General features: G+C 39.5%; 2 protein-coding genes across 6 annotated transcripts in view; both read left to right on the plus strand.

Moving 5' to 3' along the window:
• Nucleotides 1-232: 232 nt before the first annotated feature.
• Nucleotides 233-4538, plus strand: LOC114545917 (dynactin subunit 6). 2 transcript variants are annotated; one of them, XM_028564520.1, is made up of 7 exons: nt 233-335; nt 1870-1934; nt 2050-2155; nt 2245-2333; nt 2706-2753; nt 3805-3947; nt 4064-4538. In XM_028564520.1, exons 1-7 carry the CDS (start codon nt 262-264, stop codon nt 4160-4162), a joined length of 624 nt encoding a protein of 207 aa, XP_028420321.1. In that variant the 5' UTR covers nt 233-261; the 3' UTR covers nt 4163-4538. The 2 variants fall into 2 exon arrangements, with proteins under 2 accessions (XP_028420321.1, XP_028420322.1); XM_028564521.1 differs by lacking the exon at nt 233-335 and adding an exon at nt 1541-1624.
• Nucleotides 4539-12742: 8204 nt separating this feature from the next.
• LOC114574024 (RNA-binding protein with multiple splicing) overlaps nt 12743-18418 on the plus strand; it is a 32372-nt gene continuing 26696 nt past the window's right edge. For all 4 annotated transcript variants that reach the window (XR_003695014.1, XR_003695015.1, XM_028606306.1 and 1 more), the window contains exon 1: nt 12743-13205. Coding sequence is in view for 2 of the 4 variants with exons in the window: in XM_028606306.1 (XP_028462107.1) it covers nt 13143-13205 (63 nt within the window). In the remaining 2 variants the exon portion in view is untranslated. The remainder of the gene's footprint in view (nt 13206-18418) is intronic.

Here is an 18418-nt window from a genome sequence, read left to right on the forward strand (position 1 = left end):
ACTTATCATGACGTTTCTGATTGTGTGGTGAAAAAATGTTTGATTTTCGTCTATTTTAATGTGATCTACCTTAATGTTAGCCATGTAATATATTGTAATATATAACTTTGTTTTCAAGATATTTCTTTATTCTGTTTGTTATTGTTTTCATTTTATTTTAATTGTAATTTTTCTTCTTGTTATCTAGTTTTGTAAGCAGATATTGTTGTATATATTTTCTTTGTTTACAGGAAGACTAGCAGGTCGTCTAGGCGTAAGCTAATGGGGATCCTTATAATAAATACAAATACAAATACAAATGTCAACTTGAAAAGACCACATTATAACCATAAATGGTAGGCAAATGGGTGTTTTGTTGTTGTCATACGTAGCAAAGTATATATTTTATTATGAAAACAAGGTGTTGTTCAATTTCCTGTTTTATTATATTGAACTCTGCTTGACTTGACACAATTCAAATCCCATTTACAGTAGGAGGGAATGCATTGGTTAAAGGAACTATTTAAAACAGAATTAGCCAGAATCAGCGGCCACAATCAGTTGCATTAGAGGTCACTCTTAATATCACATCAGAAGAAAAACTTTCTCTAACAGACTCTTATTCACTAGGCGTTTTAAAGCCATATAGCCTACGGGTTCATTTGACCATCACGAAAATAACTTATATTTTCTAATTAAGCTACCACCAAAAGAGTAGAGGCGGATATTAAAGGGGTATGATTTTCCTCCCAAAGCACACTAAATGTAACTGTTTATCATACAGCGCAATCTATTCCCATCCTTTTTTATTTGATGCACTCTGCAGGAGACATGGTGACACTGCAATATCAACAGAAAATAAACTAAAATAGCTCATTACAGAATACAGAATACAAGAAAAAATCCTAGCATAGGTTACTCGATAAATATAAGACATATAGAATATCTATAGAATACACGATATAAAGCATATACTAAAATACACTATAAATATACTAAACTACTACAACACTAGAACATAGGAGAACATACTATATACATTAGGCAAGTGTGCATATTTGCTGAAGAAAGATGTTATTTTGATCATGTTCATAGCCACTGCTAATGCTTGCTCTTGAGGGAATTACTGTAATTGTTGGGGTTTTGGAATTTATAGATTGTGGTCTAGACCTACTCTATCTGTAAAGTGTCTCGAGATAACTTTTGTTATGATTTGATACTATAAATAAAATTGAATTGAATTGAATTGAACTATATCAAAAACATGAACGGATGTTATAGTCTTTTTTTCAAACTGCATTTTCCATTCATATTCTGAACATGATCAAAATACTTTTCTGCAGAAAGTTATTTTGATCATGTTCATAGTTTATGAAAATTAATAATGACATATATGCCCTATAATGCAAAAAAGATCAATATTAACCAGATTGTGTGGACAGATTATAGTTTTCTTTTCAACATATTAACAAATGTCCGTTGCAGTATCCTTAAAAACAATACGAACAGTAGATGGCAGCAAGTTACTCAGACAAAAGTAATCAACCCTGAGCTCCAACTCGGAACTCGTTCTAATCAACTACCGATACATTTTATTCATCGTCGCAAGGATGTCTGACGCAAAGCAAATCATGGCACAGAAAAGGTAGATAAATACATTTAAACGGCGTTAACCTTTTATATTATGAGTTAACTTTAGCTTTTAGGAAATCAAAATGTCGTTTCATTTCATAATAATCCTGCAAAATCACCGATGGCGACACCCTTATATAGCCTAGGTCGCGAATTGCATCTGACAGGTTTGCATGATCAGCTATCTAACTGTTTATTCTGCCTGTGCTGCAGGCTTTGCATATACAGTATTTTCATATTATCTCTGTGTTCTCGCAGTGCTAAAATTGCAGCTGGAGCAGTTGTGTGTGTTGAAAGCGAAATAAGAGGAGATGTGACCATTGGTGAGAATTTGCTTTTAACGTCCCTATAAGCGCCATTTTTCTCATTGCTTATCCAGCAGCAGTATTCTCTAATAAGACAGCACTTTGGATTCTTTCTTCTTTTTTTTTTTTACAGGTGCTAGAACAGTTGTCCACCCCAAAGCACGGATCATAGCAGAGGCAGGGCCCATTATCATTGGAGAAGGTAATCTGATAGAGGAGCAGGCACTTATTATTAACAGGTAGGCAGGCTACAATGTTTATTACAACATCATTTTCCTATTTTGTCATCACTGTTGACCCTTATCTTATCTGTGTGTTTTGTCTGTAGTTATCCAGAGAATATAATGCCAGACACAGAGGGAGTGGAGCCAAAAACCATGACAATTGGGACCAATAATGTGTTTGAAGTTGGATGTGGTATCCTTTGCAATGCAACTAACAATATGGGCATCTGATTGCAGTAGAGCCAGTCTGAAAAATTGGCAAATATTAGCAGATATTATTGCAGATATTTCTGTTAGCCAAGAACAAGAAATGTATCCACAGAACACAAAAGATGTGTTTGAGGTCATTTAGAAACAGTGTTGCAAATATAGTTTGTCCACCAGAGAGCACTAGCAAGTCTATTTTAGCAATTTTAAATGTCCTACTCAGTATATATCTTGGTCACAATTCTTAAATGTAATAATCCTCATATAAACATCACAGTGGGTTTATCAGGCTATAGTTTACAGTGACTATTCAATGTTTTAAATTCATAGGTTCAAATCCTTAATGATTCTGCTACAGTCTCTCAAGCCTTAAAAATTGGAGACAACAATGTGATTGAGTCTAAAGGTAAGTACTGTAATCACTTACTGTATTCCTATTAGGAGTGTGCAACCTGGATAAAATCTTCTATTATGGTATAATTTTAAATCACAGTATTATCAATATATATCATTATATAGTAGAAGACTTTCTGGACAGTCAAACCGTTAATTGATAAAATACCCACAACACAATGAGGGTACGTCATCACATTTTTGATTTGATTTGATTTATTAGACAGTAACAGAAATAAATGCATAACAAGATGCCATCACAGTGACATTGTACATTTATCAGAACTATCAAGGATAACACAAGAAAGTTACAAACTTATTTCCATTGTGGTCCTTGTTGTAGTCTGATAAAATGTCCAGGCAAGCTACAGCTGACTAAAAGGTACCTCGTGTACACTCAACCACATCCAAATACAAAATAAATACAAATATACACACTGTCATAATATTCATTTAAGACTACATAAAAGATTGAATCTAATTCGCATTTAACAACCATTCATCACATGCTCGATTAAAATAACGATCTGACTGGCTTAACTTAATCTCAACTGGGAGTTTGTTCCATTTCATTTTATGTACAAAAAAGTATTTTGCCCAGAACAAGTCTTAAATCTACATGGAACTATGTCTGTGGCACTACTTCTAGTTGAGTAGCTATGAGAATTTCTAATAAGCTTAAAGTAATCTTTAAAATACCTTGGCTCATTCTTATACAAAATCTTTCTTGTTCATCTTAGTTTCAACTCTCTCACCCTGTTTTCAACTATAGTTGAGATTTAAAATCAACCTGACTAATTTATTCTGTGCCGTTTGATTGATGCAAAAATGACAATATTGCCACAAAGCAGTTCTGCTCATTGATTTGTAACAGTGCACACAATGGTCTAAATGACCAAGAGATATTAATATAGGTCTATAGGATAGATACCACAGTATGGCAAAATTGATAAATGTATAGGCTATGTCTCACAGTGAATATAATCATATTGCCCAATCCTAACTCCCATATCCCTTTAGTGTATTTTTCTAAAGTGCATCTTTCTGCCAATAACAAATCCCAGCTGATCTTGGGAGGAACGTGATCCTGACCAGTGGATGCATCATCGGCGCATGCTGCCAGGTCAACACGTGTGAGGTCGTGCCAGAGAACACAGTTGTGTACGGTTCAAACTGCATCCGCCGTGTGCAGAGTGAAAAGCCACAGGTCAGTCTCCGTCAATGCCTGTTTATGCCTGCGAGTCACAAAGTTCCGTTGGCTTGTGTGCAGATTTGTGTAACCGGGGAGTTTTTTATTTTTTTATTTATTTTTTTATCTTGCAGCCTCAGACTCTGCAGCTCGACTTCCTCATGAAGATTCTGCCCAACTATCACCACCTGAAGAAGACGGTCAAAGGAAACAGCACCCCTGTGAGAAACTAAGATGGAGCTGGAGAGGGATTGTACCAAAGCATCTGAACACACTGACTCAATTCTCTCAACTTGCACTTGTCTTTTACTTTTTTACTTTAGTGTTGTTCCTCGGTGTCTAGTAGAATACCTCTGGAACTGAAAATGACCATCACACACTGTACATTTCTTCCTGCATATGAGAAATGTCATCATTCTTCAACACGTGACCATTTCTGGTTTTGCACTTTTGCTTTTAGATCAATGTTAAGACTATTTAGGATATATTTTGGACCGAAAATGTAAATATTCGGTGCCAATTTTATGTTAATCAATGATACTCATATATATTTATAATTGTTCCAATAAAGATACAAACACATTGCAATAAAGATTGCATTCAAGTATTCCCCTAAGTGTTGGTTTTATATTTCCTATATTTTTTTTTACCACAAGGAGGGACTATTGAGCAACTGTTTGTTCACCCTCTGTGCTGTCAGCTCTGAAGGCTTTGTTTCATCAAGTGATACAAAAAATCCAAATCAAATAGCGTTTATTAATAATACAACTAAAATATATATATATATGTACTATCATGTCTGTTGTGCTAAAATCAAGTTTATAGGCTACAAATAGTCACTACAAATGGCCGACATTAGTGACTGTGACTGTAAGTGGATGTATCATTTAAAAAGTGCATTTAGCAAAAATGATGCCTTAAATGATAACTCTGGGTGTGGTAAACCTCATCTTGGATTCGGTGGTTGCCAGTCCTGTGCCCTCACACTAGGGGCTGCCAAATTGGTGCCGAGGGGTGCAGTGGGAATTCCAAACAGAGCCTGGTTTATTGACATTAACACAGGTGTGGTTGCAACTTGCATTTCTACTGCAGCATGGGCCCAGATAATGCCTGGTGCACCCCCCCCCCTTCTCTCTCCCTCCTCCTCATGTCTGAGCCCCATGAGTGGTGCTCCCATCTGTGCCACAGCCTCATGGATATGGGTGTGGAAGGATGTGTGTGGTGGAGAGCCGGTAGCAGGTCACTGCCTAACGCACCTGGCATAAAAAGAAAGTTCAGATGTTACATTTTACAGTTGTCTCCTTTTAACTTCTTGCGGCTGTAAAACAAGCTGAAGGCCACTGCTCTTGGTCTTCAGAGTTTAAAGGCTTTGTGTCGTGCTCAGTGGGCAGGGCGCTGCACACTACAGCAGTTCCCTGTAGGAGGCCCGCAGCTGGTGTCGCATGCTGCCAATACTCATTTGAACATGTCACGGTGGAGTCCCACGAGGAGTCCACATCAACCAGGGGCTAATTATTTCAGCAGTGTAGTGCAGCCGGGGCCACGTCTAGGCTCCTTTCCGTTCTCACTTCTTCTGTTTTTTTTCCCCCCCACGACCATCATTTTTATTTTGGGGTGTTGCCAAAGCGTCAGTTTACTTTAATATGACAAGGAAGACAGATGCTGGGCACAGTTGCACGGATGTGCAGAGTGACAAGGGCCTCATGGGGGGCAAGTGTGGTCTTTTAATCTGCAGTGGGTTTTTAGAGAGGCAAAATGGCTCTGATAATAGCAACTCATGGCAGGAATTTGAGAGGAAGTTCAAATGTTGTTCTATATTTGGACGCAGTTATTTATACCTCTCCCTTACTGTACTGTTATGAAACTGAATTATCCAGCATCCACTCGCTTGTTTAAGGAGACTTTTGTACATCGCAGTGGTATTTGCTTTTCTTTTCATAGGATTATCTCATGTCAATATTTGGCCTTTGCTACAATAAGCAGCATTCTCTGAAGAGTCAATAATATCTTATCATTAACAAAGAGAGAAGCATGAGATTTTAGTTTGGAACACAGCACACGATACTGAGCAAGTTGCTGTAACAATGGTAGTCAAACACAGGTAAACTTGTGTTTCTCCATCATACAGAGACATATGAAACTATGAATATGTATTTAAAAAAAAAGGGGGGGATAATATCAGTTTGATACACTGTTATGGTCTGTGTTTCCAGCAGCACATGCAGTTCAAGTCTGGGTGTAGTCCACCGCAGTCAGTCATGGTCAAACAGGCCACCAGTTGGTTTGAGAGGATAAAGGCTTTCTGACAGCTGACCTTTGCCTCCAGGTCCACTCCACCTTTAAAAAGTGAAATGTGACCTATAGGCTGCAGTGATTCCCATTGCAATCCCACAGAAATAATTAATTCCATCACAACAGGGACCCTGAAACACTGGATGTCATGCCTTTTTAGCCACAGAAACAGCATGGCTCCGTGGATGGCAGTGGCAGTCGGTTGGTGCACCACTTTGGCTTAGACTGAAATACCTCAGCAACTGTTAGATGGATTGCCATGAAAATTGATACATATGTTCATATTCCCCACAGAATGAACTCTAATGACTTTGGTGATCCCGTGACTTTTCCTCCGATGTCACCATGAGGTTCACATTTGTGATATTGAGCAGGGGTGGAAGAACAGTATTAAGTAAGAATGTAAGTATCGAAATAAAATTATGCCAAATCCTCTTTCATGGTGTCATATACACATACATATGTAAGGCTGGCATGGATGCACAGATATGTTTGCATATGTACTATATATGTACATAGATTTACATGCTCAATGCACTACAGTATTTGTAGTTACTTTACTGCAAAACAACATATCATAAAAACTAATAACATACCGGTACTAACATAAAATCGTGACCTCACAAAAACTTGACATGACAAAAACAAGATGTCGTAAAAAGTGAAAAGTTACGAATCAGAATAAGATTAGTAATTCTGATTAAAAGTATGCAAAGGCCAATACACAAAGTTCTGCAGATCAAAGCAAACTTCAGAAAGCAAATTAACTATTATTTTGCACACACACACACACACACACACACACACACACACACACACGTTCAATAAAGATTAAAGGCAGTTGGAAAGAGCTCAGGGTTTTAGTTTAACCTTTTATTGTTTCCACTGCACAACAAAAGGTAATATATAACTTACGTTTTATACGTACTTCCCTTTGACCTGCTTTAAGACATTTTAGGACCACTCAACAGCATTCAAAGGAAACATTATAGTCCATTACATAGACCTGTGTCAACATTTAGGAATTCAAGCCGAGGAGACATACTTAGCGTGGTCTCTGCTCTCTACTGAACCCTTCCTCTGCCCGTCGAACCATGAAAGCTTATAGTACAGTCTGACACAGACTTGAGCCTATTAGTCAAACCAACATTTTTTCCAGACACCTGCCTCATCAATTTGGACTTTTTTGAAATATTAACCTCACCTTTTTCACTTTTTCCCTTCTACTTTTCCAGCTAACAAAGACACCCCTAACAAAAAGACACTTATTTGTTAGGCGACCCGCTGTTGAGGGATTATATTCTGGCAGAGGCTTGCATTTCTTCCTGTGGGTGGTTGGTGATTCACAGTAAGCGGATCGAAACCAACATAAACATAAAGACTTGGGCATTATCTCTCAGTGATAAAACAGGGAAGCTTTACTAACTAAACTAAGTAAAGGTTTCTGTTTTTTTTTAGCGTGGCTAAACTTTGATTTATGGACCAAATACCTGCAAAAATAATTACATTCCAATCTGCTTTAGCTGCACTTTGTGTTCAAATTTTAGCAAGTTAAAAAACATTATACCTGCTAGGCATCAGCATTGTGGCTGCCTGATCCGTACGGGAAACCCAATCCGTTCTATGCATGTGCAAAGATGGTTGAGGTTAGGCACTGACCTTGAATGGTTAGGGTCAGGATAGTCTCGCATTGCCAGACCTTCCTTCACAGCGCTGCGGAGGAGAGTCTGGCTAGTCCACAGCATTCCGGGATGGGAGAAAAACGTGCTCTGGTTTATTAGCATTTCTTTAAACCAATCACAATCGTCATGGATGGCACTAGGCGCCGCACGGAGCTCCGGCGCCGCTGCAAAATAGCCTCTGGAAGGAACTTGTTTTGATGGAACGTGTGTACGTTCAAAAGTTGTTTTAGTCGTGCAACAGAAAACTCCGATTGGACAGACTAGATTTCTGGATAGAGATCTGAAGAGCAGTTAACCATAGTCCTCATAAATCCACCGGAGTTTAAAATTCCAACACAAAGAAAGAAAGAAGTCCATAAGGTGGAATTTCCAACAGCAACAGAGCAATCCTGGATGCGGAAGGTCGTGGATTTAGACTAGGGTCAGGGTAGCCCATTGGTCAGGAAATAGGTTAAAAACCAATCAGGTTTCCACTACAGATTGTATAGTGACAAGCATGTGAGCATTGTCATTTTAGGAATGTAAGCATGCTGACGTTAGCATTTAGCTCACAGCCCCACAGAGTATACTCTAAGAGCTACTAACGTGGCTGTTTAGTCTTTTTGGAAAGGAAAGAGAACAACCTGGACAAGATTTTTATGTCACACAGAAGTTGAGTAAACAGAGCTTTGGTTGTAAAGAAGCCACTGAAAAAGACTGAGCAAACTAAAACAAAGCACCAAGCCTCTCCTGGCCAATTAAAGTCGGTCAATCTGACCACAAATTGCTCATTGGTGATCTTAGCGGAAGATCAAGGGCCACTAAGAATAAGGGAGGAACAGTGTGTATCAGTAACTCAAAGGAATGGAATGGCCTGGCTTTAAGCCAAATGAGAGCCACTTACCCCACATCACTCAAAAGGGTGAAGTGTGTTGCTCTGCCAAAGCCAGAGCTGCTGTCAGGTCTACAGCCAGGCCTGCTTGTTTTTACAGATGACCTCTAGATGGATCGCAACATTGTTCTCCCTCTGTTTTTTTTTCTTTTTGGTTGTTGTGGAGGAAGTTAGTAACCATGAAAAGCAGTGATGAGGAGTTTGCTTTGATACTGAGTTGCAGGAATGCAAAGAGAGTGAAAGGGGATAGAGGCAAGACATCTATGAGTCATTTGACTGCCGACTGAGCGGATTTCAAGAACCGCAGGTGCCCTCCCTCAGGAATCCACCACTGGTCAATACATCGGCATTGTGTCGAGATAGATTCTCGTTTTGATGCTCATATCAGGCTGGCCTTTCAGTTATGAGTCAGTGATCCAGAAGATAATATCGTCTGATTTGTGTCTCAATCCTGCCTTGTGTCAGCAAAGGTTCATGAAATATAGTTTAAATGTTTGTTATCGGGGCAACAAGAGATCTGTTAAAGCAATAGTTTTACATTTTGGGTAATAGGCTTATTTGCTTTCTTGCTGAGAGATAGAGTTCAGTTCAGTTCAGTCACTTTATTATCCCAAATGGGAAACTTGATATGCAGTCAGGAGTGAAAGATAAAAAAAGAAAAACATTCAAGCAAAATACAAATAGAGGCAACAATACAAGACATGAGTACAAAAAAAGGTTTCCTGTATGCAATACACACAAGACAATGTATCACCACTGGAACAATCTCTAAAAACAAAACAAAAAAGTACTACATTACATGTGCAAATTAAGCTGAGTTATTGCACATGGGGCAAAGGAGTTTTTACTCCTATTGGTCTTGAACCGAGGTACTCTAAATCTGCGACCTGAGGGGAGTATTACAAACTCAGAGTGAAGGGGGGGTTTGTGCAGTCTAATATAGACCGGGCCTTGCGAAGTACCTACTGGTCAGGTCTTCTAGATGAGAAGATTGATACCACTTTCTGCCATTACGATTATGCTAAATGTGGACCTATAACCAGCAGCCAGTTAGCTTAGTTTAACATAAAGACTGGAAAGAGGAGAAACAGCAAGCCTGAATCTGTCCATAAGTAAACAAAAAAAAAATTATATTATATTTCATCTTAGGACCTGACATCCATGACAGCAGCTATTCTGTTTGAATGGAGATAATACCAACGTAACACCGGCTTCTACACTTCTACAGAGAGTGTTGCATTATGGGTTGTTTATGGCTAAACATTGCCAGGCTAAGCTAGCAAGCGCTTGAAAGTCTGTTTAGAATGTGTTAGAGTTGGTCACACGATAAAATCTGGGTGGGGAAAGTGAAAGAGCAGCGCTCGTCCCTCCCTCATTACCACCACTGAGGTGCCCTTGAGCAAGACCCTTACCCTCCAAACGCTCCAGTGGAGCTGCTCAGTGACTGTACTTGCATCTTTTTAAACTAGCTGTCTCTTGATAACACAAAGATATCTTCATGTTAAGGCTGGGCCGTGTCAAAGCTTGCTGACATGTTACCCAGGACACCGTGACCGTCTCCTAGCTGCTCCTCTTTCTCCTTCCCCCCCTCTGTGTGTGTGTCTGTGTGTTTTTTTGTCGGGGGTGGAGGGGGGGGCACCCTCCCTCTCTGAGCATCAGACCACACAGATCAGCCCTGAGACCTGTCAAACACAGCTGGGACATCTCCCCTCTCTCCCCCCCCGACTCCTATCCTCTCCTCCTCCTTCCTACCTCTCCTCCCCCTCCTTGCTCCCCAGACTCCGGCAGGAAGCTTTGATACAGGGGTGCTGAGCAGCAAGGGGAACATTTCCATTTTTATCTGCTTCTAAGACTCCAAGACCCTCCTCCCTCTCTCCTCATCCCCAACTGCTTCTCATCAGCATAAAATCTGCCATGTCCCTTCTTCATTCGGTATGCTTCAGATGCAGTGTAATTGATATAGACATGATCTGAGAGGGGAAAGAGCAGAAACGTCTACGACCGATTCGCGATGACTGTTTTTCCTTCTTTTGTTGCTTTTGAGGTGCAAGTTCAGCAAAAATGACTCTCTCTGTTTTCTGCACTGGCTGTCATACATTTGAGCGTCTGTCCTGTGCAATAAATGTCATGCAACATATAGTCAAAGTCTCCACTACCGAGCTACTGTCAGCTCTTGAACTTTTCATCACGGAATACAAAGTAAAGCAGTTGCTCAAAATAAATGTTTTGAAATTAGGGAAGCATTCAAGGCTGCGTTGTCACCTGATCGCTGCTTTTAAGACTGTTTTTCACCCTGCACTGTAGACAATAATAGGTGTGCCAGTAAAGTTTGAGTGTTTGCTCAGCTCCACTGTTGTTGAGACATCACTTCCATAGCTCCAGGGTATGGCTGTTTCCCCACTTAAGGTCATAAATCAGCTAGTCTTGGGTGAGCTCACATGGATAAGTGCAACTTGTTATCATATACAAAATCTTGAGCAATGTAAGGTGTTGCCTCCAGTACCTCTTCACATGCACAACGTGCCATGGCCATTGTAAATCTAGACAGAAATAGGATGTATCAGGGATGTGGGAGGAGAAATATTTGCCTGAAACCAGAAAACTGCTCAGGGGCTTTGAAATGATAAACCAATAGCCACGTGAAAATGTATTAAACAGTCAGGTTGATAATTGTCTACTGCTCGGTACGTCTTTACAGATGATGCATTATGCTGAGGGATACATTTCAAGGAGTTGAGGCAGAGAAAGAAAGATAAAATACTCCTGAGTGTGAAGGGTATAGTAAGACATCTCGTGACACCAGATTTATGACCGAAACTGACGGTATGTAATGCAGCTTTGAGGTTAAAAGTTAAACAGGCAACAGGTTAGTCAAAATAGTAACAACCATTTGATTCAAATAACAACCAAATACATATGTAAGTTAAACTGCGTGGTGAAATACTTTCCAAAACAAAGACATCTGGATTGCTCCTGGGAAAGTACAGTGGTAAAATACACACATTTAAACAATGCAAACAATGTTTCTAAGCAGGTTTTATTGCTTCTATAATTTGACTAATTTATCAGCCACATCATCATTAGACTAATAATGTATGAAAGGCAGTGTAACCTCACAATATATGTTAGGTAATGTATTTTTCTTCTATGCTTACCATGTATAAAAACAAGAATCCCAAGCTGCTTTCCATGCAATTTGTGGATTTTTAGCAACCTGGGGGCAGTTTAAATTCAACAATTAAAAAAAAAAAAATAATTCACATGGGGTAAGTGTGTTATTGGTTGATCCCAATATGTGTAGACTTAGGCTATTTATCATCAAACTAAAATGTTTTGGCCATGGACCACATCAGGTGCCTATTGACCGGAAGTAACTTGGAGTTAACCTTGGAGTTTGCAGGAATCCATATTAAATTGTATTAAAATGTTACAACTTTTAGGCCAACAAAATGAAGAAATAAAGGTTTCATTATATGCTATGTCCGCCAGAATTGTATTCCTGACAGTGTCGAAATATAAAACATATAAAATATAAAAAACAATCCACATAATAATAGGGGTTAGGAAAAGTTTTATTTCGGTGTCTGATTAGACTTTTTTTTGTCTAGGGTTGACTTGTGGGACTCATGATCTAGGTATTCCTAAAATCCTCGCTACAGCCCTGAGCTGACTTTAGACTACTACATTATACGTAGCCTATGTATAGCTATAAAGCAGCCAAATAATAATAATAAAAAAAGCATAGGCTATAAGCCACAATAGACACCACACTGTAGGCTAATAATGTTACAGGAATGTTGCAGTGCCTAAAATAACATCCAGCTGGTCTTAAAAGGCAATCGGTGATTGGCACTGAATTTCCACTGTAGCTCTTTCAACACTTGATAAAACTTGATGAAGCCCAGAGACGGTGCATCCCACCCGTTACCCCACCCTAATCCCCTCCCTCCCTCCCTCCCTCCCGCGGAGATGGGGAGAGAAGTTTGCCTGCGGCGCAGTCCAGTGAACGTTTAGCGTGTTTCATTTAGGGAACAGCAACAAGAGCCTGCAGAGAAGCTTTTCAAGGACTGTTGAGGAATATCTGACTGACACAGAAACACCACTCTCCAAGTTGACTTTTTTTTTTTTTTTGCTCTTTTGAAAGAAAAAAACAAAACAATAGCTATACCTTTACTTATCATTGATGTCGCCAAACTAGTGGGAAGCTCGGGTCAGTAGGACAGCGGCCGCACGCGGACTGTTGTCTGTCGGAGGGTGCTTTTTAAATTTAGGTTCCCGGAGAAGAAGAACAGAGCGAAACAGAAGGGGGGGGGAAAAGAAGAAGAATAAGACAGTCCAAGAGAAGGCGATAAAAGAGTCTGACTCAGAATGAATAACAACAAGATCGAGAAAGAAAACGAGCAGAGTGAATTCACCAACCACGAAGAGGAGGTACGTATCCGCACGCGAGCACCTGAAATTAAGTGAAATTAAAACCGCAGGTATACCTGCGGTTTTAATTTCAATAGGTCGCTCCATGACCCATGACGGCATCTTAATATGAAGCGATTCATGCTAATGCTATTAGCATGTTTTTAACCACCATCGCCTTCTTTGTCACCTACACTATCACTATCATATTCTTATGATGTTCCGGCTGTTTAACGTGTAACATACTGTCTCGTGGAGCATTTTCTGTGCTGTAAACAGAGTTTTTGCCTTGTCAAAGTTGAAAGTGTTACGGTTATATTATTAGACCTACTGCATGGTGCTCTCGTCAAATTTAGCTATTATCCGGTTGTCCTAAAGGGAGTATAATTTGTTAATGTGCACCTGTCCTTCTTTAGATATAGACTATAGCATATTTTATTGCTCTTCCTTTTAATTTCTGTAACCTACCTCATACTGTAGCCATGTCTTTTTGTTATTACTATTATTATTATTATTATTATTATTATACCCTACGTACCCACAAAAAGGTAAGGAACAAGGCAGGGCTTGATCATTGATGAATCCCTAATAAGTAGTTCTGAATAACTCCGGACTATATAATGATAAGTTACCTGACAACAGACTAAAGTGTTGCCAGTTCTGGCTTTACTGTACCATGAAGCCAGACTTCACACAACACTGAAAAGCAGCAGTAAAGGGAATTCAAAGCCAGGGAGCGAATTAGTTTTCACTGAAGCTGAGGGAGCAATTGAAGTTCAAACAACTGCTGCTGCAACATGTACGCAATAACTCTTTGTAACCCAGACCCACTGCATTACAGCCAAGCAAGAGTGGCCTCTCGACCTAAGACGACTTAATTACATCTTAACACACCAGAATGATATTGTTTGTGAAAAGAAAGGTGAAGTAATCCATTTAGTTTCTGGTAAAAAACAAATATGTATTTTTGTCTCTAACATGCTGGATAATAACCCAGTTCCTTCCTCTTCTTCTTCTCTGTAAACATTGCACAATCTGGATCCATAATATCTCCTTCTCGGTAAATAAGTTTGTAGTGGTGCTCTTTGCATGGGGTGATTTTCTTTGGCATGGAAGTATCTCCGTTCAGACGACAGACTTGTTATTTCAGAGCTCCACGCATCCGCAGCCAAGTGATGTAAGAAAGGTATATCAGATTATATCAGATATATCTCTTGGAGCAATTTGATTAAGGCTCAGTGTACTGTTCGTCATTTTGTAACTGAATAGCTAAACGTACCCAGCCTGATGTAATACCATATTTGGTCCACTGTTGAGGTTACTATGGATGCAGGGAGTTACTGTAGCACCACACCGGTGAGGTACAGAGTAGAAAACTGACTTCTTGGAAACCCGACGGAGAGTTTTGGTTATTTCACCTTGTGACCTTATGTACTCAATACTATAGAAGTCTTTCAGAGCCTGTATATGTACTAGCAAATTACTCTAGGGCTGCAACCAATGGTTATTGTCAACATAGAATTGATAAACATTTTAATCTATAAAAGGTTAACAAATATGCCGGTCACAAGTTCTCAGATCAACACTACCAAATGCAAAGATATTAAATTTAAAGTCCTATAAAACAAAGAAAAGCAGCAAATCCTCACATATCAGAAGCTGCGACCAGCCTAATAAATTACTTTGTTGAAATTTGTGTTTTTCGGTTGATCGCTCATTCGACAAAACGTTTCAGCACTACACGCCACAGCTCAACATCTTGGCTTCAACTTGAAGAGGGATGTTGCTTATCATTTCAACCAAAGAGGACAAAACATTATAAGAACATGATTTGATTTATTTTCAATTATCAGCTCATACATTGCTTATTATAGCAACTGACAGCTTTGTTTTAGAGCTGAAACAATTATTCCGTTAATCGATTAGTAATTTGGTAATCTGTTTTAGCATTTAATTAATTGAGTGATCTTGAAAAGAATTGGAAGATAAATCGGCAATAATCATTAAAGCTGAATTGTTAGTTGCTCTTGCTCTGCTTTATTTGATAATCCCACTAAAGTAATAAGTAATTCTGTGAGGTCCGTCTGCAGAAGGACCAGACGAGAGACATCTCTTGCATTGTGTAAAAGGCAGACAGAGAGACCGTGAGAGTAATGGCTAGAGGAATCTAATGGTTGTGGAAAGGTTTGGAAGCCGTCCAGACTTGCAGGGACTTAAATTTACTCTGGCAAATTAACGTAAGGTTAGACAGCACCACTTTATCTTTGGTGTAATGATGTGTGTTGCATGCAGGGGAGCTGCAAGTTCTGGGGATACTGTACCAAACACACACACACACACACAAGCAGGTGTGGAAACATACAGTTACACACACACACACACACACACACACACTTTTGCAGGCATGCGTTCATATTCACACAAAAACACAAAAAAGACTAAGAATAATGTGACTAATTTCTGAGTATGACTTGCACTTTTAGCCCCATGATTCATAAAGATTAGAGTTAATTATTTCTGGTCACAGAAGTAGGGTTGATTATAAGCTTTATGGATGATCAAGTGACTAATTTGACATTTTCATTCAACTGTTGTGTTTAAGTCTTAACACTTGTCCCATCCCGAGCTTATGTGCGCAAACATGCACAAAAGCACTGAATGTAAAATGCCAAACAGCTTTGTGCTTAACAACACTAAAGTAACCATAAAATATGACTTTATGAGAGCCAAATTTTAACAGGCATTGCTGGTATGACTCTCACATGCTAAAAAACATCCCCCCCCCCCTTGCACAGTGTAGTATGTGACTCAATGGATCACTGATTCGCACCAGTAAAGTGCCATAGCGAGCTTGGCTTCTCATGCCTGCTTCATTGCTCAACCTCACACACCATCATCACTGTACACCAAAGCTTGACGATGCTTAATGTTTATCTTCTGTGGACCAGTGCTCGCCAAACATGGTAATGTTGCAGACAAGGTATGCAGGTTTCAGCCCTGGCAGCATCTAATCTTGTGAGCTGGTTTGATAAGCTTTATTATCAGGTGTTCTGGATGCTTTCACATACTGTGGCACTCAACGGACACTAGTGTAGTCGAGGTGACATACCGTCTCCTACTTGGTGAATGTCAAAAGCTATGTTTCCCCCAGCTGTGGTTTCCAGGCCTTGTATGGACAAGAGACCTGGCGGTAGGGCTGCACGATATGAGGAAAATATCTGATTGTGATTATTTTGACTGATATTGCGATTGCAATATGATTCACAATATTGAAGTGAATGATCATGTTTGTATCATTATTCTCATTTTCATTGACCAATATTAAATCTTAAAAAAAGGGGATCTGTACCAAACAAAGATGTTTTCTTTAGTCTGTAGGATAGGATTTGTAGGCCGGGACGTCTCCGCAGCACCACAATACTTTATTTCAGAATGGTTTTTATTTTTTATTATTAGAATTATTTTGCCTTTAACAAATATTGCGCCCCTCTGCGTTTTGGATATTGCACTAGTCCATATCATGATTTTGATAAAATTGCAATGAATTGTTCAGCCCTACCTGGAGGTAGTTCAGAGTAGTTTTGATTTTCTAAAAAAAAATGAGATGGTTTTAACAGAACAATTGCATGTCTTTTTGTGAATGTTTTGTTCATTCTGTGAAAAAAGTGAAGGGGAGTTTATTTTTAATGACTGAGGTGACAAATGCCAGACGTGTTCTTGTTATCAGGAAGGTAACGTATCATGACAGAGCGCGTGCAGTGAAGGAACAGGCCCAGTCCAGCAAAAGTGAATCCTATCAAGCCTTGATTTACTTGTTTTAGTGCCGAAATGATTAGTTGGTTTGATCAATTAGCCAATTAGCTGGTTGACATACAATTTATGGGCGTTTGTTAACTATATAGATAGTGATATGATCATTTATTGGTCATTTTTAAGCCATACCAAACATTCCCCAGTTCCAACTTCTATTTTCTGCTATTATTTTTTTCCTGTTTATATATAGTTAAAATCTTCGGCTATATCGGCAATATTTATTAGTTTCAGCCCACATTTTAATTATCAATTGCTCATTTAGGTCATTCATCAAGCAAAGAGTGCCAAAGCCTTGGTCCTTCCAGCAGTGTTGTAGTACTCGAGAGAGCTCTTGGTCTCAAAGTCTGGTCTTGGTCTTGACTCGTTCTCAAAGTCTGGTCTTGTCTCGATACACTCTGGTCTTGGTGATGACTTGGTCTCGGCCACAACGCTGCCTTCCAGGTTCAACAACAGACAGATGTCTGTATTGAAAATAATCATTTACTTTTTTGTCAGATTATTTTCAGGCCTATTTTAAAGTAAAGTACAGGTTGTGAGTACATGGAATGCGTCATAGCTAACCAAGTCACATGACTAAGCTTAACCTTTAACCTCCTTGCTGTCAATTTCCCTTTGAGCTAACTGGTGTTTATTTAAGACCTGCCCAGCCTCCTCAGCCTTGCATGTCCACTGTTAAACCGCACCTGATTTTTGACAAATGAGCGAACACAGAGTATCTACCCTTTTTATTGTTTCCTCTGCAGGATGAAACTACTTTTATTTATTTTATTTTTTTTACATAAAACCATACTCCTAATCAAAGCTGTCTTTCCTGGATGTAACAGTCAAACAGAGCAGGGGTTTGAACCTCGAAAGGTATCTGTTGATTCTAGTTCCTGGCTGACCATAAACATGTAAGTGGATCTTTACAAGCGCCCAAAGAGAAACAGAATATCACTCAAGCAGAGTTCAGCAAATGCGCCGAATCTCCCTGGGGTGTAATTGGATTGTTCTTGGCCTGCTTTGGGTATCCACCGGGTCCTCTTCAAATAGCAGGTCATGTGGCCAGCGTGACCTTTTCCATGAAGAGATGTAGGTGGGGAGCCGTGCTGCTGGAGAAGCGCGGTGAGGCTGAGGGAGACCTCGCCGGTCTGTAGCACAGTGGTGTGGGCATGTGTGTGGTCCGTACTTGTGCATGTATCTATGTGAAAAGGGCACGCAGATATGTTAACGCTCTGTGACATGAAACGATATCAGAGGGGGAGGGGGCTCAGAGGGTAAAGTGACCACGATAGGGCAACAGGGGAAACATACAAAGAATCTCAAGGATTGTTGACGACAATATAAGCCGAGATTTAATGTAGATTACGACTATAAAGTAAAATGACGTAGTAAAAAAACAACAGATATACCATTTTATATATCCAGTAGAAAGAGGCTCA

The sequence above is a fragment of the Perca flavescens genome, chromosome 19 (genome assembly GCF_004354835.1).
Source record: "Perca flavescens isolate YP-PL-M2 chromosome 19, PFLA_1.0, whole genome shotgun sequence".
NCBI lineage: Eukaryota > Metazoa > Chordata > Actinopteri > Perciformes > Percidae > Perca > Perca flavescens.